This window comes from Pleurodeles waltl, chromosome 5 (genome assembly GCF_031143425.1).
Source record: "Pleurodeles waltl isolate 20211129_DDA chromosome 5, aPleWal1.hap1.20221129, whole genome shotgun sequence".
Classification (NCBI taxonomy): Eukaryota; Metazoa; Chordata; class Amphibia; order Caudata; family Salamandridae; genus Pleurodeles; species Pleurodeles waltl.
Window position 1 is genome coordinate 420,447,472 of NC_090444.1, and position 25,850 is coordinate 420,473,321.

General features: G+C 44.8%; 1 protein-coding gene across 2 annotated transcripts in view; it reads left to right on the forward strand.

Annotated features, from left to right (window-relative positions):
- CCDC88A (coiled-coil domain containing 88A) overlaps positions 1-25,850 on the forward strand; it is a 1,055,351-nt gene that overhangs the window by 758,495 nt on the left and 271,006 nt on the right. For both annotated transcript variants that reach the window (XM_069234179.1, XM_069234180.1), the window contains exons 21-22: positions 14,897-15,040; positions 18,118-18,304. In XM_069234179.1, the coding sequence (XP_069090280.1) occupies positions 14,897-15,040; positions 18,118-18,304 (331 nt within the window). The remainder of the gene's footprint in view (positions 1-14,896; positions 15,041-18,117; positions 18,305-25,850) is intronic.

The following is a 25,850-nucleotide window of genomic DNA, read 5'->3' on the forward strand; positions in this document are numbered from 1 at the left end:
GTCCGCTGTCCTCGGGAGTTTCTTGTCTTTTCGAAGCAGGGGCAGTCCTCAGAGGATGTCGAGGTCGCTGGTCCCTTTGGAAGGCGTCGCTGGAGCAGGATCTTTGGAAGGCAGGAGACAGGCCGGTGAGTTTCTGGAGCCAAGGCAGTTGTCGTCTTCTGGTCTTCCGCTGCAGGGGTTTTCAGCTAGGCAGTCCTTCTTCTTGTAGTTGCAGGAATCTAATTTTCTAGGGTTCAGGGTAGCCCTTAAATACTAAATTTAAGGGCGTGTTTAGGTCTGGGGGGTTAGTAGCCAATGGCTACTAGCCCTGAGGGTGGGTACACCCTCTTTGTGCCTCCTCCCAAGGGGAGGGGGTCACAATCCTAACCCTATTGGGGGAATCCTCCATCTGCAAGATGGAGGATTTCTAAAAGTCAGAGTCACCTCAGCTCAGGACACCTTAGGGGCTGTCCTGACTGGCCAGTGACTCCTCCTTGTTTTTCTCATTATTTTCTCCGGCCTTGCCCCCAAAAGTGGGGCCTGGCCGGAGGGGGCGGGCAACTCCACTAGCTGGAGTGTCCTGCTGGGTTGGCACAAAGGAGGTGAGCCTTTGAGGCTCACCGCCAGGTGTGACAATTCCTGCCTGGGGGAGGTGTTAGCATCTCCACCCAGTGCAGGCTTTGTTACTGGCCTCAGAGTGACAAAGGCACTCTCCCCATGGGGCCAGCAACATGTCTCGGTTTGTGGCAGGCTGCTAAAACTAGTCAGCCTACACAGATAGTCGGTTAAGTTTCAGGGGGCACCTCTAAGGTGCCCTCTGGGGTGTATTTTACAATAAAATGTACACTGGCATCAGTGTGCATTTATTGTGCTGAGAAGTTTGATACCAAACTTCCCAGTTTTCAGTGTAGCCATTATGGTGCTGTGGAGTTCGTGTTTGACAAACTCCCAGACCATATACTCTTATGGCTACCCTGCACTTACAATGTCTAAGGTTTTGTTTAGACACTGTAGGGGTACCATGCTCATGCACTGGTACCCTCACCTATGGTATAGTGCACCCTGCCTTAGGGCTGTAAGGCCTGCTAGAGGGGTGTCTTACCTATACTGCATAGGCAGTGAGAGGCTGGCATGGCACCCTGAGGTGGCATAAGACATGCTGCAGCCCTTAGAGACCTTCCTTGGCATCAGGGCCCTTGGTACTAGAAGTACCAGTTACAAGGGACTTATCTGGATGCCAGGGTCTGCCAATTGTGGATACAAAAGTACAGGTTAGGGAAAGAACACTGGTGCTGGGGCCTGGTTAGCAGGCCTCAGCACACTTTCAATTGTAAACATAGCATCAGCAAAGGCAAAAAGTCAGGGGGCAACCATGCCAAGGAGGCATTTCCTTACAACAGAGCTGTTTTTTTCAAAGTACCTTCCCTTTAGATTTTGGCCTCCAGCTCAGCCGACACCTAGGGAAACCTACCAAACCTGTGCATTTTTGAAAACTAGAGACCTAGGGGAATCCAAGATGGGGTGGCTTGTGGGGCTCTGACCAGGTTCTGTTATCCAGAATCCTTTGCAAACCTAAAAATTTGGCTAAAAAAACAAATTTTCCTCACATTTCGGTGACAGAAAGTTCTGGAATCTGAGAGGAGCCACAAATATCCTTCCACCCAGCGTTCCCCCAAGTCTCCCGATAAAAATGATACCTCACTTGTGTGGGTTGGCCTAGCGCCCGCAACAGGAAATGGCCCAAAACACAACATGGATACATCACATTTTTTCATTGAAAACAGTGCCTACCTGTAGATTTTGGCCTCTAGCTCAGCCGACTCCTAGGGAAACCTACCAAACCTGTGCATTTTTGAAAACTAGAGACCTAGGGGAATCCAAGATGGGGTGACTTGTGGGGCTCTGACCAGGTTCTGTTACCCAGAATCCTTTGCAAACCTCAAAATTTGGCTAAAGAAACACGTTTTCCTCACATTTCGGTGACAGAAAGTTCTGGAATCTGAGAGGAGGGACAAATTTCCTTCCACCCAGCGTTCCCCCAAGTCTCCCGGTAAAAATGATACCTCACTTGTGTGGGTGGGCCAGGTGCCTGCAACAGAATAAGGCCCAAAACTTGTAGAGATGATAGAGGGGATAGCACAGCGAGTTTATAAGGACGTATTCTTTTATACATCTTTAGACTGACTCTGCTTTGGGGACCCACATAAGTGAGGTGTCATTTTACTTGGGAGACTGAGGGGAACACTGGGGAGTAGGAATTTTGTGCTGCAGCGGTGATCCTACGAAGAAAAGTCAGGAAAATATGCTTTTTTAAGCAAATTTTGAGGTTTACAGAGGAGTCTGGGTAAGAAAATGTTGGGGGATCCATGCAAGCCACACCTCCCTGGACTCCTTGGGGTGTCTAGTTTAAAAAAATGTCTGGGTTTGGTAGGTTTCCCTAGATGAAGGCCGCACCCAGGACCAAAAACATAGGTGCCCCCTCCCCCCCAAACAGAGGTAGTTTTGTAATATATCGTTTTGATGTGTCCACATACGTCCGTGATGTGCCAAACACTAAAACTGTGAAAAGAAACGCACTTAGGTTATGTGAAAAAGACCCCTCACCCACCAACCAAGTTGGTGGCATGCTTCATCATCGGGGTCCCACCTGAGGCACCTAGCGTATCACAGGTGTACTGCGACGCCTGATTACAGCGGAGCAGGTTTTGTCATTTTTACCACACATACTGGTTGGATTTGGCACGAGGGTGAGTGATGGTTCAGTGAATTAAATTTTATTAACATGAGCTTTCACAAAAATGAAATGCACTGTTAATAACTGAAAGGCAAAAAACTGAACCAATGACTCAGAACTCGTGAGCTGTAAAGCTGCGATAAGGTACCAACCGCTTTACAGTCCATTCACACAACTTTCATACATGACACGCACAAGACCATTCACACCGCCAGCCACGGGCCCAGCACATTACAACACTCACATCGACAGACAGCGCCACTCAAGGGCCCATCACTTACATACGCCCAGATGCCTGATACAACAATCACACCAGCTGATGGGATTGTGTGGACTGTTGTTTGGCTGGCAGTGTGTTGCAGTAGCCAACAGCAAGTCAATATGTACACTCTCAGCCAAGCCCCACTCCACACACAATGGCATCATTTTTTTTTTTTCAACAGAGGAACCCCTAACTAAGTAGAAAGAATTACAAAACTACAAACACAAAAGCTCTAACTAAGTACATGACAGAAAAGCTAACCATGAAACTGAACACATGAAACTACAAAACATACATGAGTTTACACTCATGGTTGTTCCCAGAAATTCTTCTGGGTGTGGTAATTCTTAAAACAACCACCCACACACAGCCCAGGCTTTGAAGGACAATCTGGGCAGTACATTCGAGTCTCCCTCCGGATACCTCTTCGAAAACACACTCTACATTTCTTAGCTGGAAAGTCTTTTTTGGGTGTGGGAGGAATGTGCTCAGCAAAGTGGCGATCTTTCAATCTAGCCACATCCTCCACCACTGCTTCTCTAGGAACTCTGGCCTGTTCCACCACAATAAGGCTCCCTATCACTGAGTCCTGAAATTCCACAAATGTCATCTTTGACTCTGGAGACCTATCCCTAAACACAATAAAAGCATTGAAGGTTGCTAAGTGGAAGAGGTGAATTGCTAACTTCTTATTCCAAACGTAAGATTTATGAGTAGCAGTGTAAGGTTCCAACCTCTGATCTACTCTATCTACACCTCCCATGTGCTTATTATAATCTAAAATGCACACAAGTTTGCGCACTTCAGCAACCTGGCCCCAAACAGTCACGGGGGAAGTACTCTCATCATGGATGGTACTTAGCATGTAGACATCCCTCTTGTCTGAAAATTTCAAAGCTAGCAGCTCATCATTCCACAAGGCACAGCACTGTCCCCTCTCAAGTTTTTTACAGACAAGCTCCCTTGGATAGCCTTTCCGGTTAGAACGGATTGTGCCACAAGCAACAGTGTCCACTCTAAACAATTCCTTGAACAACTGCTCTCCAGTGTAGAAGTTATCTACATACAAATGGTGACCTTTGTTGAACAGTCGTCTACCAAGATCCCACACAATTTTCTCAGTAACTCCAAAAGTGGGAGGACAACCAGGGGGGGTCAATATTGGAATCCCTACCAGTGTAGACACAGAAACTATACACATATCCTGTACTACTTTCAGACAGCATATACAATTTAATTCCATATCGTGCCCTTTTGCTAGGAATGTACTGCCTAAAAACCAAACGACCCTTGAAGAGGACCAAAGATTCGTCCACACTTATCTGTTTGCCTGGAACATAGACCTCCGAAAACCGATCTACAAAATGATCAAGGACAGGCCTAATCTTAAAAAGACGGTCAGAATCTGGGTGATCTCGTGGCAAGGCTAATGCATTGTCAACAAAATGCAGCATCCTAAGAAGAAGCAAATACTGATTACGACTCATGGTCGCAGGAAATATAGCTGTTGCCATCAAGGGACTAGTAGACCAATAAGAAGCCAGTGACGGCTTCCTTATCAACCCCATCAAAAAAGTCAAACCCAAAAACGTTTTTATCTCCTCCAAATTTGTGGGAATCCACTGGGCAGCTCTGGAGTGTGGCCTGTCTAGCAGCGTTGTCCCTCAAATGCTGCTCCGCATACAAATTAGTCTGCTCAACAATCTCTTCCAAAAACACATCATCCATGAATAACTCAAAGAAATTGATAGGCAAAAAGTTCTCTGTATTGGCGTTACACCCCGGGAGACCAGTAAAGGCAGGCAACTCTGGCTGCTCCATGTTTGACCAGACATCAGGTGTTATAACGGGAAACCTTTCAGCCCCAGGTTGCTGCACTAATGGCACATCAGTGTCCTCCTCTAAAACAGGCCCTTCATCTGCACTGAGTGTGGCTTCATCATCAGAAGATTCCCCTGCAACAGAAACATCACTGCCAGAATCTCTCACTTCCTCCTCTGCCTCAGATGCAGAGTCCGTCTCATAATCATGATCAGACAATGACTCAAAAAGCATACCAACCACCTACTGAGCGGTCATCCTGCGGCTAGCCATGATCTCTCCTACTAAAATTAACTGGACAAATTCACCACCAACAACCAGCACTGTGTAAGACAAGTAACAAAGTGTAGCTTTGTTAGTAAGAGTTATAAACTCAAAAACTATACCGCTCACTTGCCTGAAAAAGCTTGATTCACCAGCAACTACTCTGCACAGACACAGCAATCACCAATGATATCCCACTAAAAAGAAAGAAAGAAAGGCAAATTAGAAATAAGACAAAACAAATATCATTGTGCACAAATCTAAGGACAATTTCACACACAATCCTGCATTTAGTACACCCCCTACAAACATGTCATTCATACATGGCAACAATACTCCTTTGGAGTAAATTGTTTTTACTTACCTAAAACATGCAACTGTGCAAACTGCAGGTCAACCACCGCCAAAACCGCAAGGAGCCACAGCAAATAAAGCAAAAGCTTTGAACTAGAACAAAAAGGAGGAAAACATTTTTTATGACAAATACTTCATCAGTTGACAAACACCCCACCATCAAACATTTAGAAATGGGTGCCTAAGTGGATTCTGCCATAGGGGCAGATGGGCCTACTAAAAAAAATAGGCCTGTCTGCCCCAAGGAGGCCAGAAAATACCTTTAGTAGTGTGTCCCCATGGGGAGCGACCCTTGCCAAAGGGGACAGCCCCCAAACAAAAAAACACACACAACACTATCCCTGGTGCCTAAGTGGCTAAAAATAATAGGCTGATCTGTCTCCAAGGGGTGCAGAAATGGCCTCAGTACATGTGCCCCCAAAGTGGGGGGCGACCCTTGCCCAAGGCCCCCCCATCCACTAACACACACACACTATCCCTGGTGTCTAAGTGGCTCCTGCCCAGGTGGGCCTAAAAAAATAGGCCCATCTGCCCCCAGGGGGGGCAGAAATGGGCAACAGGTCAATGCCCCCCTTGGGGGGGGCACCTCATGCCCAAAGGGACGCCCCCCACAAAAATAAACACATAAAAAAAAATCCCTGGCGTTCTAGTGGTTTCTGCCCTAAAAGACATGCCCCCCAAAGGGGAGCGACCCTTGCCCAAGGGGCCGCCCCCCCATCCACTACACACACAATCCCTGGTGCCTAAGTGGCTTCTGCCCCCCCTTGGGGGCAGATGGACCTAAAAAAAAAATAGGCCGATGGGGGCAGAAAAGACCAACAGTTCTATGCCCCCTTGGGGGGGTGCCCCTTGCCCAAGGGGGCACCCCCCCACATAAATACACGAATAAAACGACATCCCTTGTGATCCAGTGGTTTCTGCCCCCCTTGGGGGCAGATCCGCCTAAAATAGTAGGCCAATCTGCCCCCAAGGGGGGCAGAAATGGCCGTAATTAGTTGCCCCCCAAAAGGGGGCGACCCTTGCTCAAGGGGCCGCTCTTCGCAAGACAAAAACACAAAAGAAATACAAAAAAAAATCCCTGGTGTCTAGTGGGAATTCCTGCTGCCCGATCGCAATGCTCAAAGAGACACCGGGGGAAAGGAAAAGCCTTTCCTTTCCCCCGGTGCCTCTTTCTGCAAAACCCCCCACCCACCGGGAAGAGAAACTCACCTCTTCCTTTCTCGCCGCACAGGAAGCAAATGGCTTCCTGTGCGGCGAGAACCCCATAATGAAGTCAGTGTGCGATCGCGCGCTGACGTCATTATGGGGGTGGGGGGGTCGGGGTGGAAGGGGAAGGGCTTCCCCTTCCATCCCTGACTTTGGGGGGGTGGGGGGAAGCACACAGAGGGAGCGAGAGCGCTCCCTCTGGGCTGTGTGCCGAGGACGTAGTGGTTACGTCCTCGGCACAGCAGCACTGTGCCGAAGGACGTAACCACTACGTCCTCGGCACAGAACGGGTTAACCAAGAATCTTGCCCTGCAACATTGATCAGGTACTGACACTTCTTGTGTTGGCCCAGAAGGGTTGCTCTGACAGTGTTGCTTTTTTGATTGGCCGGATTCTCCCTCTTCCTTTAAGGTGCTCCTCGTACTCAGCTTGTGTCACTGTAAACAAGTTTTACGTGCTTTTCACGTCTTCCAGGTATTCGTTTGTTACCGAGCGAACTCTTAATTTTTGCAAGCAGTTTCTTTCAACCCTCAAAACTTCCTTCATTAACATTCACACCCAGAAGGATGTGGTAGTCACATCTATGGTTTCTCAGCAAAGATGGGTTCAAGAGGCCTTTATGGTGCACCACAGACATTGAAGCCATAGTTCAAAGCACAGAGTTGCATTTCCTGACATAGGTTGTTTTATCATATATTTCATGCTGAAACATCAACAGAAACAAAATTATAAGTACAAACTGATGTGGCAGCCTATTTAATAACAACACACTGAATATGTAACAAAATTACTGAACCATAACTACTCATACAGCGATGTAAAAATACAGACCAACAACAATGTATTCCATTACAAGACTAATATGTCCTCGTCTGACTTGGTACATTGCACTCCTCGAGATAGAACTTTGCAGTGAGAAAAATAACACTGAATGAAATAGGAACTTTGCAGTGAGAAAAATAACACTGAATTAAATAAAACTGATGGCCAGTCATCATTTTCCATTTGCTCTAGTAACCTAAATGCATAAAAGCACCTTTTAGCAGCTCATCCCTGTCTACAGGTAATATTTACTTTTTCAGTGATGTAACATTTTTGATCTCATGGTACACCCAGGAATTGTTCTGCTGCATAATCCTTAGTCTACTACTTATAAACTGAAGTAATTTCATAGGAAGTATCTTTAAATTGTCATATGATGAGTGAGAAGAAGCAGCTGTAACTTGATCTTTCCACTTCTTTTGTAATTGCTGCCCTGCCTTCTTTGCTTGGCTGGCCTCTGTGCCTGGATCCAACAGTTTTGGAGGATGGGAGAGCTGTGTGTGGGTTGCTCCTGTACAGTGCAGTAAAACCGTAGAAGAGTGCCACAGTTTGCTTAGTCCCACATGTCAGCCCCTTGACAGCAGTTCTGTGAGATAGTACAAGGATAGTGAGTGAACAATAGCTATTAATGCTCTCATTACAAGTGACATGCAAAGCAATCACAACATGGGATATAATAATGGTATTTGTGAGCTTTTGGGGATTAATATGCAGAAACCATACTTATAGATATCTCCCCACTTCCCTTGACATCACATCTCAGCGGTCTCCTCATTCTGACACAGGTGTGCTTGATGGGGTCAAGACACATTTGGTACTACCCCTCAGAGAGAACCATGGGACTCCTATGATATAAACCCATAAGGGGACATACACTCAGCCCTGTACCCTGCCCGCCTCTCGCCTCCTAATGATTCTGCATCCTTTCAAGAACTCATCAGTAGAGCTGCCTCCTTCTATAACATGAAGCTTCACGGAGAGCCCTCACTTGCTATTAATATAATAATAGAATGGACTTATATTTAAGACTTCTTCCTCCACACACCACTGCACCTAATATCTCCCCATGCTCAATGGCATGAGGGTCACACCTATGACATTTTTAAAGACTATGGCCCTCATTACGAGCCTGGCGGTCTGTGACCGCCAGGCTCGCGGTTGGCGGGAGCACCGCCGACAGCCTGGCGGTGCCCCTTAGGGCATTCTGACCGCGGCGCTTTGGCCGCGGTCAGTGCAGGAAAACCGGCGGTCTCCCGCCGGTTTTCCGCTGCCCGTCAGAATCCTCCAAGGCGGCGCAGCATGCTGCGCCGCCTTGGGGATTCTGACACCCCCTACCGCCATCCTGTTCCTGGCGGTTCGCCCGCCAGGAACAGGATGGCGGTAGGGGGTGTCGCGGGGCCCCTGGGGGCCCCTGCAGTGCCCATGCCAATGGCATGGGCACTGCAGGGGCCCCCGTAAGAGGGCCCCGCTTGTATTTCACTGTCTGCATAGCAGACAGTGAAATACGCGACGGGTGCAGTAGCACCCGTCGCACCTTCCCACTCCGCCGGCTCGATTCCGAGCCGGCGTCCTCGTGGGAAGGTTGTTTCCCGCTGGGCTGGCGGGCGGCCTTAAGGCGGCCGCCCGCCTGCCCAGTGGGAAACTCAGAATGCCGGCCGCGGTCTTCAGACCGCGGTGCGGTATTCCTGCGGCGCAACTTTGGCGGGCGGCCTCCGCCGCCCGTCAAAGTTGTAATGAGGGCCTATGTTTGGGTTAGGGTCATAACACCTAGGGTGGATTAAAAATATAAGACTTACCCTTATTTGTGGTCTGCTCCCACCCAACTCCCTAGTAACTATCACTGCCTGTAAGCAAGCTAACTCCCAGGCCAGCAGAGATGCCCCACCATCAGAAAAAGAAAGTAACTGCATAAATGCAGTAAAACGAGTGGTTGCATAACCTGTCAACCACTGGCACAATGCAAATTCCATGGATCTTCTTGAAAGATATGACTGTGCCAGTAGGAGGACATGGAGGACCTCCCTGACGAGCATAGTAAATGTGGCTGCCATATAGTCTCTTAGGACTAGGGCGGTCATTATGAACATCGCGGTTTGGCCCGCCATGCCGCTGTTGGCGGGTGAAACCGCCAGCCGGCATGGCGGGTGTAAGGAAATGCCTCCTTGGCATGGTTACCCCCTGACTTTTTGCCTTTGCTGATGCTATGTTTTGAATTGAAAGTGTGCTGAGGCCTGCTAACCAGGCCCCAGCACCAGTGTGCTTTACCTAACCTGTACTTTTGATTCCACAATTGGCACACCCTGGCATCCAGGTAAGTCCCTTGTAACTGGTACCCCTGGTACCAAGGGCCCTGATGCCAGGGAAGGTTTCTAAGGGCTGCAGCATATCTTATGCCACCCTGGGGACCCCTCACTCAGCACAGACACACTGCTTACCAGCTTGTGTGTGCTGGTGAGAACAAAACGAGTAAGTCGACATGGCACTCCCCTCAGGGTGCCATGCCAACCTCACACTGCCTATGCAGTATAGATAAGTCACCCCTCTAGTAGGCCTTACAGCCCTAAGGCAGGGTGCACTATACCCTAGGTGAGGGCACCAGTGCATGAGCACTGTGCCCCTACAGTGTCTAAGCCAAACCTTAGACATTGTAAGTGCAGGGTAGCCATAAGAGTATATGGTCTGGGAGTCTGTCAAACACGGACTCCACAGCACCATAATGGCTACACTGAAAACTGGGAAGTTTGGTATCAAACTTCTCAGCACAATAAATGCACACTGATGCCAGTGTACATCTTATTGTAAAATACACCCCAGAGGGCACCTTAGAGGTGCCCCCTGAAACCTAATCCAACTACCCGTGTAGGCTGACTGGTTCTAGCAGCCTGCCACACTCGAGCCATGTTGCTGGCCACATGGGGAGAGTGCCTTTGTCACTCTGTGGCCTGTAACAAAGCCTGCACTGGGTGGAGATGCTTACACCTCCCCCAGGCAGGAGCTGTAACACCTGGCGGTGAGCCTCAAAGGCTTACCCCCTTTGTTCCAGCACCACAGGGCACTCCAGCTAGTGGAGTTGCCCGCCCCCTCCGGTAACGGCCCCACTTTTGGCGGCAAGGCCGGAGGAGATAATGAGAATAACAAGGAGGAGTCACTGGCCAGTCAGGACAGCCCCTAAGGTGTCCTGAGCTGAAGTGACTCTAACTTTTAGAAATCCTCCATCTTGCAGATGAAGGATTCCCCCAATAGGGATAGGAATGTGACCCCCTCCCCTTGGGAGGAGGCACAAAGAGGGTGTACCCACCCTCAGGGCTAGTAGCCATTGGCTACTAACCCCCCAGACCTAAACACGCCCTTAAATTTAGTATTTAAGGGCTTCCCTGAACCTAAGAATTTAGATTCCTGCAACTTACCGAAGAAGAAGACTGCTGAGCTGAAAACCCCTGCAGAAGAAGAAAGAAGACACCAACTGCTTTGGCCCCAGTCCTACCGGCCTGTCTCCTGCCTTCCAAAGAAACCTGCACCAGCGACGCTTTTCTCCAGGACCAGCGACCTCTGAATCCTCAGAGGACTGCCCTGCTTCAAGAGGAACAAGAAACTCCCGAGGACAGCGGACCTGCTCCAAAAAAACTGCAACTTTGTTACAGAGGAGCAGATTTAAAGACCCCTGCAATCCCCGCAAGAAGCGTGAGACTTGCAACACTGCACCCGGCGACCCCGACTCGACTGGTGGAGAAACAACACCTCAGGGAGGACCCTCCGGCGACTCCGAGACTGTGAGTAACCAAAGTTGTCCCCCCTGATCCCCCACAGCGACGCCTGCAGAGGGAATCCCGAGGCTCCCCCTGACCGCGACTGCCTGACTCTAAAATCCCGACGGCTGGAAAAGACCCTGCACCCGCAGCCCCCAGCACCTGAAGGATCGGAACTTCAGTGCAGGAGTGACCCCCAGGAGGCCCTCTCCCTTGCCCAGGTGGTGGCTACCCCGAGGAGCCCCCCCCTTGCCTGCCTGCACCGCTGAAGAGACCACTTGGTCTCCCATTGACTCCCATTGGAAACCCGACGCTTGTTTGCACACTGCACCGGGCCGCCCCCACGCTGCTGAGGGTGTACTTTCTGTGTGGACTTGTGTCCCCCCCGGTGCCCTACAAAACCCCCCTGGTCTGCCCTCCGAAGACGCGGGTACTTACCTGCTGGCAGACTGGAACCGGGGCACCCCCTTCTCTCCATTGAAGCCTATGCGTTTTGGGCACCACTTTGAACTCTGCACCTGACCGGCCCTGAGCTGCTGGTGTGGTGACTTTGGGGTTGCTCTGAACCCCCAACGGTGGGCTACCTTGGACCCCAATCTTAACCCCGTAGGTGGTTTACTTACCTGCAAAAACTAACATTACTTTACCTCCCCAGGAACTGTGAAAATTGCACTGTGTCCACTTTTAAAACAGCTTATTGTGTTTTATGTAAAAAGTATATATGCTACTGTGATTATTCAAAGTTCCTAAAGTACTTACCTGCAATACCTTTCAAATGAGATATTACATGTAGAATTTGAACCTGTGGTTCTTAAAATAAACTAAGAAAATATATTTTTCTATAACAAAACCTATTGGCCTGGATTTGTCTCTGAGTGTGTGTTCCTCATTTGTTGCCTGTGTGTATGTACAACAAATGCTTAACACTACTCCTTTGATAAGCCTACTGCTCGACCACACTACCACAAAATAGAGCATTGGTATTATCTCTTTTTGCCACTATCTTACCTCTAAGGGGAACCCTTGGACTCTGTGCATACTATTCCTTACTTTGAAATAATGCATACAGAGCCAACTTCCTACAGCGGGCCAAACCACCACATAATGAACCCGGTGAGGGCCGTCATCGGCAGCCCTCACTCACCGCCAGGCTTTCTCCGTCAGGCAGCCTGGCAGCGGGCGGAAACATTATCCGACAAGGCAGCGGTGCTACCCCTCGGATAATGTTTCCTTAGCCTCCAGCCTTTCCCTGGCGGGTTTGCCCACTTTGCATGGGCAGTGCAGTGCCCCATCACGCAGATCACTGCCCGACTTTCGGACAGTGATCTGCGCAATGGGTTCAGCTGCACCCGACGCACAGAGGCATTGGCGGCGGCTCCATGTGGAGCTTCAAGCAGTGTTTCTTTACCATGAAAGCATTTCTGCATCACCTATCTCACAAGGTTGTCTTAGTCTGCACGGACAACAGGACAGCCATGTATTGTGTACAGAAACGGGGGGACACAGTCATCCTAATTGTCATTCCACCCAGGGTGCCCCCTGCACCATCCTGGAACCTCAGCATTGTGCTTACCAGGCTCATGGGCCCTCCTTTTCAGCTACTTCATTCATGTCCTCTTCAGTACCTTTTTTGGAAGGTGGATTTCTTGGTTGCCAACACTCAGGCGTGTCAGTGAGCTTCAGACAGTTAAATGTATACAGACTTATTGTGCTAAAGCAAAGAGAATGTGACCTGTCACTCCTAGAGCATATTCTACTAGTAAAAAAGGTGCCACTATGGCTTTTCTTGGGAATATCCCTATAGTTGACATTTGTAAGGCAGCTACATGGTCTACACCACACACATTCACAAAGCATTACTGTGTGAATGTACTAGCATGTCAGCAAGCTAATATAGGTCAAGTTATGCTTCAAACACTTTTCCAGTCAACTGCAACCCCCACAGGCTAGCTACCGCTTTCCCGGAGGAACTGTTTTACAGCCTATGCAGAGCATGTGTATCTACAGCAACACTTACCATCGAAGGGAAAATTTTACTTACCCAGTAAGCATCTGTTCATGGCGTGTAGTGCTGTAGGTTCGCATGCGCCGTCCCTGCTCCCTGGATGCCTTTGGCCATTGTAGTTACATTTGCATGGACATCTCTTTCTCCATACTTCTCTTACTCTCCTTTCTCACCTGCCTGCGGGAAAACAATCTAACAAAGGAGTCATGCCCATGCGCACTGTCACCAAAACAAGAAGTCACTTGATCCTGTGACTCATAAAAAGTCTTTGAAGAAAAACAACTTGCACCACTCCCGACCCTACACTAGATGGCAGGAGTATGTAGAGCATGTGAATCTACAGCACTACAAGTAACAGTTTCCCTTGCTTACATTATTACAAGACAACGCTTAAATACATTTACTAAATATTAATTAAGAATACAGTTACCAGGTAGGTTGTTTTTATTTTGTTTTGTTTGAAAACTTTTTTAAAAAATGGCTGCTTTTACACTAATTAGTTATTTAATAAACATTTATTTGAAGAGGTAATTTGCTCTAGTATTTTATTTTGTTAGTGCTAGAGTAAAAATAATAAGTTTACATTTATTTTTGCCAAGAATATAAATAAGATATTTTTAACAAATTAGTAAACTTTGATATCCAGAACGGTGGCAGAGATTTTTACCATAGTGGTAGAGATGTTCATCAAGGATGCAGAGATCTCTGCTCACTTACTCCTGTGGAAATTTACCTCTGTTAATAGACCCCAACGTATCTACAAGCAGTCATGATAAATTATTTTACTACATTTAGGAAAATCAATAAACAATTGTAGAGTCAAGTTCAAGGTAAGCAAACCTTTTGGACTAATATTATTCCCTTCCCCTAAACTGATTGGAAATATCTATTATTTAAAGTAACCAAGGGCAATGTCAGTTCAACTGATTTGACATCATATTACCTTGATGGAGACAGTTTTTTCTTTTATACAGAGATTTGATTACATTAACGATTTACAGCTATATATATATATATATATACATATTATGGTCCCACCTGTTATTTTAATTGCAGTATCTGTGAGTGGTCATGCTGGATTTACTCCATGACCGGACAAGAGTACATTTTTGACTAAATTGGTTTCCCTTTGGTTGAAGTAACCTACTTTTTTGTGAGTAAGTGTTTGTATTTGTGTTTTGCTCCCTATCATCTCTCCTTATACCTACCCAAGCCTATTCTTACCCCTCAATAATGCCCTCCCTTTTAGTAGTAAGTATTCCCCATCTTCAAGTTATCCCTCAGATTTCGTTCTCATTTACTGCTACCTACATATGTGGTGATCTCTGCAACCTGGGCAGAGAACTCTGCATAGAAAAGATGCGAGAGTCGGCAGGCAGAGGTCTCTGAAAGTAAGTGTGTTAATAGTGTTTATTAATATGTGAGTGGTACTATATAAGTTCTGTTAAATATGCTACAAAGTGCAGTTTGTCAATAAGACCCTATGGGTTCGTTGCAAAGGCAAGTCATTATTGCAGGTACACATTATAGTGAAATTGATGATGTCACACAGTCATGTGATGTGCATTTTAAAGTTGATGGAAGAGTTAAGTCCTCGATGGAGTTATGTGCCCAGTGATATTGCATTCAGTGACAAAAAATAGATCTGGATTTGTCATGAACTACCACAGTTTAAAAACATCATATATTTTGTTTTTACCCAGGTACAATCATTTGCTAAAACAAAAAGTGCAGTTAGAGGAACTGGAAAGGGTGCTGAAAACAGAACAGGAAAAAATGCTGCTGGAGAACAAAAAGCATGAAACAGTGTCAACAGATTACCAAAAGCTTTGTGATGAAAATGAGAGGTATGAAACAACTGTAATATAACACTCACCCTTTCGCTGCTAGGCCTTTTGCCCATAGAATGCTAAGCCCTTTTATGTCTATTTTGGTTAGTTCACTCTAAATCCTCCGTAACGTTTTTCCACATGAGGTATCCACGCCAAAGTTGTGTACTTTTTTTCCTTTTTCCAAAATCCTGATGATTCCAAAAGTACCCAGGGTTTGCAGTTTTCTCTGGAGGGGGCTGAGAAATTAGCCAAAATATAGGTACATTTTGTGTTTTGGGGAAAAATAGGGGAAAAAAGTGCTCTGCAAAAAAAGTGTATTTTTTTCTAAAAATGGCATCAACAAACGTTTTGCTGTGCTAAAATCACAATTTTCAAGAACATGCAGAGCTGAATAAAAAACAACAATTTGGTTTTCCACAGTTCTGGCATTTTTTAAAGAGGTAGCCCATATTCCTAATTTTTGTGCTTTTAACCCACTTCTAGTTTATGGTAGAAACAGGGGTGAAACCCATGGGCAATCCAGTAAACCTATAGATTTCTAAAAAGCGGACACAATTCTAATCTACCTTGTGTTTTCCCACAGAAATTCACTATTCAAATATTGAAAATATGGGAGTCTTGGGGAACCAATTCTCATTGACCCTAGTTTGATTTGTGTCTTTCGGGGGACTAGGCCCAGCCACACATATGTGTACCATTTTTATAGTAGAGGAACACTGGACAATAAGAATTTTGTAGATCCCTGAGGTGTCCGGACGTGTATGTCACAGATATTCAAGAACATGTGCACTTTTAGTCTTAAATTTCAGATTTGTTTGGCATTGTGGTTAGAAAACGTCATGGGATCCACACAAGACACACCACCCTGGATTCCTCTGGAGTTCTAATTTTCAGAAATGTCTGGGTTTGGTAGGTTTCCTTTTGTGGCCGCCGAGCCCAGGTCCCAACACTAGAGCTTACCCCTATTGCTAATTTCTCCACGTTCCGTTTAGGCATTTTTTTGTATCACAGATGCTAGACCTACTAAAATAAGGGGGGGTAACAGTTTTATCAGGACATGTGGAGAAAGGCAGGGTATTATGAATTTTGTGGATCTTAGTGTTTTCAGGACATTTATGTCACAGAACGTTATGGAATCCACACAAGGCACACACTTTGGACTGCCCCAGGTGTTTAGTTTTTAGAAATGCCTGGGTTTTGTAGGATTCCCCAAGTGGCACCTGAACGAAGCTCATAAAGTACAACCATGCAGCATAGAAGTGGTATGATATTAGGACTTAACCTAACTCCACAATCTATGTGCAAACGTTTTTTTTTGTAATATAATTTTGCTTCTTGCCATAAAATGAAGATGTGTTAGGTTCCCGGAGGAATGTGGGGTTTGGGAGGGCAGAAAGGCTCTTTTGTCCAACTCTGGAGTAGGAATATTAGATTGATGCCAGAGTTGGTCATCCTAGCCTCTTGTTTGCTTTGGTGTCACATTGAAATCCCTGGTGTCTTTTAGCTTTTTTGTCTCCATGGGGCAGGTTTTGGGCAAACACCCTCAATCCACCCACGGGGGGCAGAAAGAATGATGCATATGTTCCGGGGTGGGGACACAGCACAATGCGTGGGTGAGCTGCCTGCACTCCCTTTTTTATTTTTAGGGATTTTTTTCCGTGGTGTATAGTGGCCTTTCTGTCCCCCAGGGCCAGATTTTGAGTAAACATCCTCAATCTACCTCCAGGACAGAAAGACTGATGCATCTGTTCTGAGGGCAGAGCACTGCACAGTGCCGGGGTGAGCCGCTCCCACCCTTTTTTTTATTTTTGGGAATATTTTTCTACTGGTGTCTATTGGCCTTTCGATCTCTCTCAGGCAGATTTTGAGCTCAAAGCTTTAGGAAAAAGACAGGGGTCAAATTGTTAATGGTCAATGCCATTGCCGTATAGAACTCTAACCTTCTGAACCAATAGCAGAAACACCTACTCTTTCCCCCCGAAAGGGTCTAAAGATGTATTCTTATAGGGAAATCTCTACTTAATCCAGTACTTAGTTGCCTATTCAAGTCCTTAGCACTGTATAAGACTATGGAGGTCATTACAACCCTGACAGTCCAAGACCGCCAGGGCTGTTCTGACGGAAGCACCGCCAACAGGCTGGCGGTGCTTCCCATGGTATCAAGACCGCGGCAGAAGCGCCGCGGTCGCCCCGCCGGGACCGGCGGTTTACCACCACGTTGGTCCCGGTGGATTTAATCCGCCAGGGCAGCGCTGCTAGCAGCGCTGCCCAGGGGATTACGAGTCCCCCTAGCGCCAGCCTTTTCCTGGCTGTTTGAACCGCCAGGGAAAGGCTGGCGGTACGGGGAGTCGCAGGGCCCCTGCACTGCCCATGCCATTGGCATGGGCACTGCAGGGGCCCCCTGACAGGGCCCCATGCAGCTTTTCACTGTCTGCTATGCAGACAGTGAAAAGCGCGATGGGTGCAACTGCACCCGTCGCACGGCCGCAACACCACCAGCTCCATTTGGAGCCAGCTCCTGTGTTGCGGTCCAGTGGGCGGAAACTAGGTTTCCGCCCGCCAGCCCAGCGGGGATCTTCTAATGGCTGCGGCGGTCCGATGAAGCCGCCCGCCAAGGTCGTAATGAGGGCCTATATTTGATTTGATATGATTTGCAATGCACATTTTGAAAAATGATGTCACTACCTGTGATAGATATAGCTCTTTAACCATTTTTAGGATAACTGTTCTGATAAATACAATAGTATGCCAACATGTTTTCAAAGTTTTTTGAATGAAGCCCAGTGCCCTTCTGGAGGCAAAGGTATTTCATTCAGGACCTCAGGAATTTTAATCCATTTATATCAACAGTGCGCTGTAAATGTATTAATTTGGCCCTTTTTTTGCACTTAAGAGTGAAACCCACCAAACCCTTCCAGAGAAAAGTGGGGATTATTTCCCCTTGTTATTAAAAAAAAATGTGTTTAAGCCCCTCCACTTTTACAGTTCACCAGTGTACCTAACATACGGATAAATGCACAGTTAAACAGATATGTGTCATTAATACTACTGGCAAGTACTTAATTTCGCTTTCCTGCTTCCTTTACTTGCAGACTGAATCATACTTACTGCCAACTTGTAAGGGAAAATGAAAGTTTACAAAGTGATCATAAAAATGTTAAAAGTTTACTAAATAATGGGAAATTAGAACAAGCACGATTAGAAGCTGAATTCTGTAAATTAAAGGAGCAGTATCAACAACTTGACATCACCTACACAAAACTAAATAACCAGTGTGAGGTAAGTCATTTTTGGGGGTTAATTAAGAATATAAATGTATTTTCAAAATTACATTTAACATATTCAAAAACTGCTTAAACATTTTGCCTTTCAATGAATTATACATGTAACAAGAAACACAGATTACAGTGTTGTGTATTGCATTCAAGCAGCTTTGAATACATTCATGTTTTAGGTTTGTGGATTAACATAATCAAGATTTACAGTCCAGGAAAATAGACCGATGAATCAAAGCTTGACGTATACGTCTGGACTAACAGGCTAATTTGAGTCACAATTACCAATACATCTATATGAGATCAATTTGGGTGCTATTTTATTATTGTTTTGTTTTGTTTCTTTACTCTAGTTAGGTGTATCGAAGAGAATTTAATTAACTTTGGCTATTTGTATCATTCCTTTAAGTATGAATCAACCCCCACTATATCTCAGAGGTAATCACTGACTTAGTTTTAGAGTCTGTGTTCATCCTTGACCTTTATGGGGTACTTCCCCATTGAGGCTTGTGACTGTGTGTGAGCTATAGTGCTTTAAATGATAAAAATATTTTAAAAAACACAGGAAAATGCATATTCAGAGGTTCACATCTTGTTATAGCAAGACATTATCACACAAACTATGCACTCTATACTCCCTAAAGTGGAAGATTAGAGAAAATATCTTTAGAACTCATTGAAGTGCCATTATTGTTTGTTGGCAATTATAGTACTTACTATTAACAGTCTGGGTATTTTTTAATATTAAGCTTAAGTCTCAATTTTTGTACTGGTAAACACAGAAAACAGTCTGTGTTGTAATAAAAACAAAAGCAAGCCTTCTTTTGAGTAAAATGTAATGCTATCAGTCATGGTTGCATTGCCTATAGCTGTACAAAATGGCAGCATGGCGAGTTAAAAACAAATAGAGAAAACTTCTTAATGAGACATAAATAGCTACAGATGTGCATATGTAATTGTACTATGGTCTTATTCAATCAATCTTTATACGATTATTGTTAAATAACCATACAAGCATGATGAAAATCAAAAGAAAGATGTACAATCTCCAGTGTTTAAAAACAGTTAAAATGTATTGGGAGTTCTGATGTTGCAGTGCAGACTTTAAAAATCAACTATCATTTACACACAGAAGAGGTATTCAACATTCATAGGAAATAAAGTACATATTTACATTTATAAAAACCCTTGGGTCTTGAAAACAGAAATTAAAAGGTGGTGTGTACAAAATTTATAAAATTTACAAAAGAAAAAAAAAGTACATCAAATTCTGTGCAGAGAATTTATCGCACGGGTACAAGGCAATAGAGACAGACTCCTGTTGACCCACGGAATGCTAAGGCAGCATTGAATGCTGCCCAGTCAAACTTTGGCTAATAACTCTCTCTTTCAAGGGCTATACCCTGGGTTAACTATGGATTCAGACATGCTCGTTTAGATAATAACATAGGCCTCATTACGACCTTGGCGGGCGGCTCCGTCGGGCGGCCGCCAATGCGGCCGCACCTCCGCTGTGGCCATTTGAAGATCCGCGCTGGGCCGGCAGGCGGAAACCTAGTTTCCGGCCGCCGGCCCAGCGGGGATCTCGGCAGCAACACAGGAGCCGGCTCCAAATGGAGCCGGTGGTGTTGCGGCCGTGCGACGGGTGCAGTTGCACCCGTCGCGCTTTTGACAGTGAAAAGCTGCACGGGGCCTTGTCAGGGGGCCGCAACTCCCCGTACCGCCAGCCTTTCAAACCGCCAGGAAAAGGCTGGCAGTAGGGGGACTCGTAATCCCCTGGGCAGCGCTGCAAGCAGTGCTGTCCTGGCGGATTAAAACCGCCACAGTCGTAATGCCATGGGAAGCACCTCCAGCCTGTTGGCGGTGCTTCCGTCAAAACAGCCCTGGCGGTCTAAGACCACCAGGGTTGTAATGACCCCCATAGTCCCTTATGGTAGGTTTCTTTAACTCTTGTGCTTCCTGCGAAGAGGTGATAGTTACTGAAGGTAGAAGTGTAAAACTCACATTAATTCCATGCTGGAGTTCTGGGGGTGAATAAGCCAGAAAGATGGCTTTACATTTTATTGTTATCTTGTCACATTTTGTGCAACCCCAAAGGTAAAATGTCAGCCTATGTCTTCTGACAAATCACAACTTATTCTTTTAACTTGGAGATTTGCTTTTACTTTTCTTTGTCTGATTGGAAAGTTAGAGGATTTTGTTAAATGAAGTATCTGATAATCATGCTTGAGTACAAGACGTGTAAAAGCAAAGGACACAAGATTTATTTTTTTATTTTTTCTAAAACATAACATTTATATAACTGTAAAACAACTTTACACATATTGCAAAATATATCAGTAGTTAGGAAAGCACAAACGAAGCACATTTTGTTGTAATTCTGAAGTGTGATGGAAATAAATATTTTTATGGGCTCCAAACAAATCAAGACACAAATGGTTAATATTTGCTCAAAACCAATTTCCACCCTCATCGTTTGTGCTCTATATCGCTTTATTAGTTAAACTACATGTCAGTGCAAATTCAATGGTCATTTCACTGGAAACTGTGGGGTCAGTAAATGACAGTGTAATAGAGCACCATACTTTAGTAATATATTGCAAAGTAGAAATCCTCAATGATATGCCTGTTTAAGGCGGCATGGGGGTTAGGCTAAATAGACAATCATAAAAACATTGTGGTTAATTTAATGCAATCCACATAACGTACACCTACTTCTCCGTGGAGAAAGAAATGTTGACTGCTGGGTGGTAGCTCTAGAAAGCACCTGCAGAAGTTTTTTTTTTGTTCCTGTCTGAAGGCTATCCATTCTGGATTAACCCCAATAAGCACTATAGGAGAGTTACATGTAATGTTTAGTTACCAAGAAATAAAAGAGTCAACTGTAATTTGTAAGTATGGGTAATAAATAATCTTCCAGATACTATTTCCTTTAATACCAATAGTTCTTGTCTTACAGTTGTTTGTGCCACACGCCATATAGTAAGTTTTAGAGGAGGTAGTCTTCAAATCTAGTTTATTCATAAATCTAACAACATTTTTAGTGAGTCCTTTGAGGCCGTTGGGGATCTGGGACATTAAACGGCATCATCGGAATATTATAAAGCAGGCATAGGGTTAGAATGCACCTTGGGAATGCCCTCTCCATGTGAGATTAAAAAAGTATTCAGATATTTTATATACACTAGAAACAACTAGGTGCATGGATGCAACCTTGTCATACCACCCCCATTCCAAGGCAAATAAGTTTGTGCATTTACCGCCTTTTTCATACCTCACCAATACCGAAATGGCAGTAGGTATGGTGTGGAGAAAGCTTCCATAGTCTGATCCATGCCCATACTAACTGAAATGCCCCAAAGCTTTGACCAATTTCCTCAAAGGCGCTGCTAAGGTCCATGAAGGATAGGTACAAGGAACCCTTCTTCGCTACCCAGTATTAACCAGTTATGGGGTGGAGATTTGGACCCCAGATAACATATTGGAATCTTCCCCTGGGCCACTATTCTATGTAGGGCTACTCGACTTACTACTTTAATGATTAAGTCAGGCGGTGAAATGGGTCTGTAGCATCACGGGTCTTGTCTACTGCTTTTTTTAAACACAGGTACAATAATTGTTGTATACCATGAAGATGGCAGATTAGTGCTGCAGGCTGAGTTTAGAATGTTGGTTATAACTGGGGCCCAGAAATCAAGGACCCTGTCAGGTCCTTGGGCCTTGCCCAAAGAGCTCTGTCAAATGACAGTAATTAACTCCTGAATCGTTAACCTAATAGCTAGTGAATAACTAATTTGAGGGTATTCTTGGAAGCTTGGAGGATTCAAGATGGTAAATGGACCTGAATTTTCCACCTATTGCTCAACATTTATGTTAATCCCCAGGCCTGTCGACTGACCCCTGGTTATCTTATCTGAGTTTACTACTTTGCACAAGGTCCTTGTTTATTTAGGGGTACAAGAGGCAACCAGGTTTCCCCAAGTCCCTTACGGCTAATTTCCTCTCCTTGATGGTGAGTTACAGACATGCTAATCTTTTGAGATGAATGCACTGTCAAATAATAGACACGGTTTACATGCATGTAATACTAAAACCATTAAGGTGTCCGCATGTAAGTGTACATTTTATTGGTTTAAAAAAATGTGGAAAATTATTAGTTATTACTTTTTGATTTCCCTGAACAGAAAATAAATATCGACAAATAACAGTACGATTAAGTAAATATAAATATCTATAAATGCAGACAACAATTTAAATAAAACAAAAGCAATTACAACTAAAATAAAGCCCATAAAACATGGAGCCTTCATAGTATGGTTTGGGAATGCGTTCTTGTTTAAGGCAATATCGTAACTGTGGCGTTATTAACACCAACGTGTCTAAGGAAAAGGCTGTGGCATCTGCCAAAGCAAGTGTCTCCTTTGCATAGGTAGGTGTTTTCAATCAATTTGGGAAAGTCTTTACTGATCTTGCAAAGGAAGGTTTCCATTTATACGAACAGTAATCCATAATGTTCAGGCCTACGCATTTCTGCTGACAGAGAGTTCACTGGGTAAAGAGTGCTAAGTGTCTTTTCCAACTGAATGTTCAGTTTCAAGTCGATTTTTCTTTTGTCTGTTAGCCTTATGGTGAAGTTTTTGTTGCTTATTCTACAAGATTGTGGCTTAGTCCATTTTGCAAAGTACCTGGCTGCAAGTAAATACATTTCTGCTGCTACTGCATGCCCATGGGTATACCTGTGAGACTATGGTGAAACACACTTTAATGGGGAGAGATAGGAAGGGGAGAAAGTGTGAAAGAAATAAAGGAGCGAAAGAGAGAAAAGTGACAGGCTCAAAGAGGTTTAAGGCATAAACTAATGTGCCTCACTGCCTCATTGAAGGGGAATTCACATTTGTATTACAAATTACTCAAATCTTTTCTTTTAAGAAAAATAGTGATTTAAGACATAAAACACTTTGAAAGAAAGCAAAAGATAGTCTTTATCAAAAGCGGGTATTTTTTTGGTGTGCACGCTGCATAGTGATGTCATCCTGAAAGGATTTTGTCACTCATTATCTCCTGCTACTCCATGCAAGTGTCTTGGTGCGCCAAGTTATAGGACAGTCTTTGACCATCAGGTAACACCAGGGAGACAACCAGGGGCAAAAGTGGAGCTTCCCAGCACAGTGCCAGCGCACACCTCTTCCCAAGATACCAGCTACATATTTATATTGTGAAGGAAAGAAAAATGATCTGCTGAGTTAACGAAGTTTCTGTTAGATCAACATTATGAAAGATGTGTTACTTCTAGTTCTTCATCATGAGAATCCTTCTTAAATTCATAAACAACCCTGACTATGTCCCCCCAGGAAAGGGCATAGGGTCTAAGTTTAAAACCCTGCTGCATGCAGAAGAACATCAAAATTAACTGCCTTTCAACCTTTCCTGCCCTTCATTCTGGGATATGTGTTCTACCCAGCAGCTTTAAAGTGACAGTGTGTATTTCCCTTTCTAAGAGATTGTTTTGCCTTAGGTTCTCCCAAAACGTTTGCTAAGGTTTGGGCTTGAAATGTCTATCTTACCTGTTGACTCAGTGGTTCTAAAAAGAGTGTGAGGCTTCGATTTCTGTGTTAGATAATAATGTGTAGAAGGATGAACTAATTCCAGGAATGAATTAAAGACACTTCTTGAAGGAGTTTAGTTCTCTTTTGACTGCTATTAATAGCTACAAGTGTGTTCTTAATGCTTATTTATTTACTTATTTATGTATTTTTTAAGGCTGCTGAGAGACATTAGTTAAGAGAGATTATAGATGGTACAAAATACAGAATGAGCTAACCCTGGTTACCAGCAGTCTGGAAAATGAGTGCCCGCAGCCTCAGGGAGTGATCACCCGTTTCACAGAGTACTCTGTGTATATTTGGCAGACAAAGGAGAAGTGATGACTTACTGTGATTATGTAGACCTAATGTGAAAAAGGTGCTGCTGAGTAGGTCTCCTTTTCCCCACCCTTGCCCCTCCTGTGTATATTTGGCAGACAAAGGAGAAGTGATGACTTACTGTGATTATGTAGACCTAATGTGAAAAAGGTGCTGCTGAGTAGGTCTCCTTTTCCCCACCCTTGCCCCTCCAGCTTTCATCGGCTTGTGACACAAGTGAGTGGTAGTGGATGATCAGCGATCCTTGTGAGAAGAGAGTATGAATGTGCTGGGCCTCTGCGTGTCACCAGCATGCAAGTGCCATGCCAGTACTCCCTCCTGAAATGCAAAGCATGAGGTTTCGCTAGAGATTCTGTCAGGATCTCTTTTGAGGGCTGGATTTGGCATTGTGCTTCATGGAAGACAACTGTGTTATTTTTGAACTGATCATAATTCTCCGTAATCTTTCCTCTGACTTGAAACCATAAGGTTGCAAGGCAATTTTACTCACCACAACCCTCTCTGCAGCATCCAGACTGAGAACATATAAGGCCATCTTAGAGGTCACTACTTAGTCAAGGAGGGTCCATATTTAGAGTGTGTTTCAGTGCGACTTCTCACAACTATTGTTTTGAATAACTGTGGGGCACATACAGAGGTCCTATCTGAGTACAGCAAGCATGAGACAGGATAGAGCTTTCTCACAGCTTTCCTGTTGCAGTGGTAATTTAGGTGGAGAATATTCTGCACCACCCTTCTTCCTCCCCAGCTTTCTCATCATGTCCGAAAGTTATCCCCCATCCTGTATCACTTCACTTTTCAGCCCTTTATCCTTAAGGCCATGGATGCCTCCCCAATGCCTGTACACATTCTTCTGATTTCTTTGCATTGCCCCATTCTCAGCTACCCCTTCCTCACCTTACCTTCCTTCTTTCATCCATCCCCTATTCTTAGTTCTTATGTTCACACTGAAGCCTGAGGCACTCAATTCATCACAACAGGTGTATGCTTTCGAGCCAAGTGAGATCGGGTGACTCCCTTTTTCGGGTTTCTGTTACCACTGGTCATTTGAGATTTACACTTAAAGAGGTATTTTCATTTCCGCTTATATATGGAGGATTATATCTTAAGCAGTATTTTGACCAGAAATCAATGTTTCTTATTGTGCTGGCCCTATGTGGTCTTTATACAAATTATTGTACTTTGTGCAATGGAAAATCCCACAATAAGGATTAAGTAAAAAAAAAAATTAATAGTGAGTGGAAGATGTGATCCAGTCAGATACAGTAATTGATCTTATCTAATATTTTTCCGTCAAGACCCCTGATCCATGTTCAGTGCAATTGAAGACAGTTTTCAAGAGTTTGGTTATCTGAAATTTCCTGAAAGCCATGTAGCTGGCTTCAGATCTGAATTTGAGATTGAGAGCTTTAGAAAGTCACCAGTGATCTGGCACTGCGCTTCATTCATGTGAAGAATCGTTGATTGAGCATAACCGGACTTATAGCGGAGGTCTCTAGTTGAAACATCTTAAGGTGTTGCTATCTGCAGGTAGGAGAACCTCGCAAAACAGGAACAGTTGGCCAGAAAGAGACAAAACATAGAGATGGCAGTGTATAAAACTCCAGTTTTACTTAAAATACCTCATTA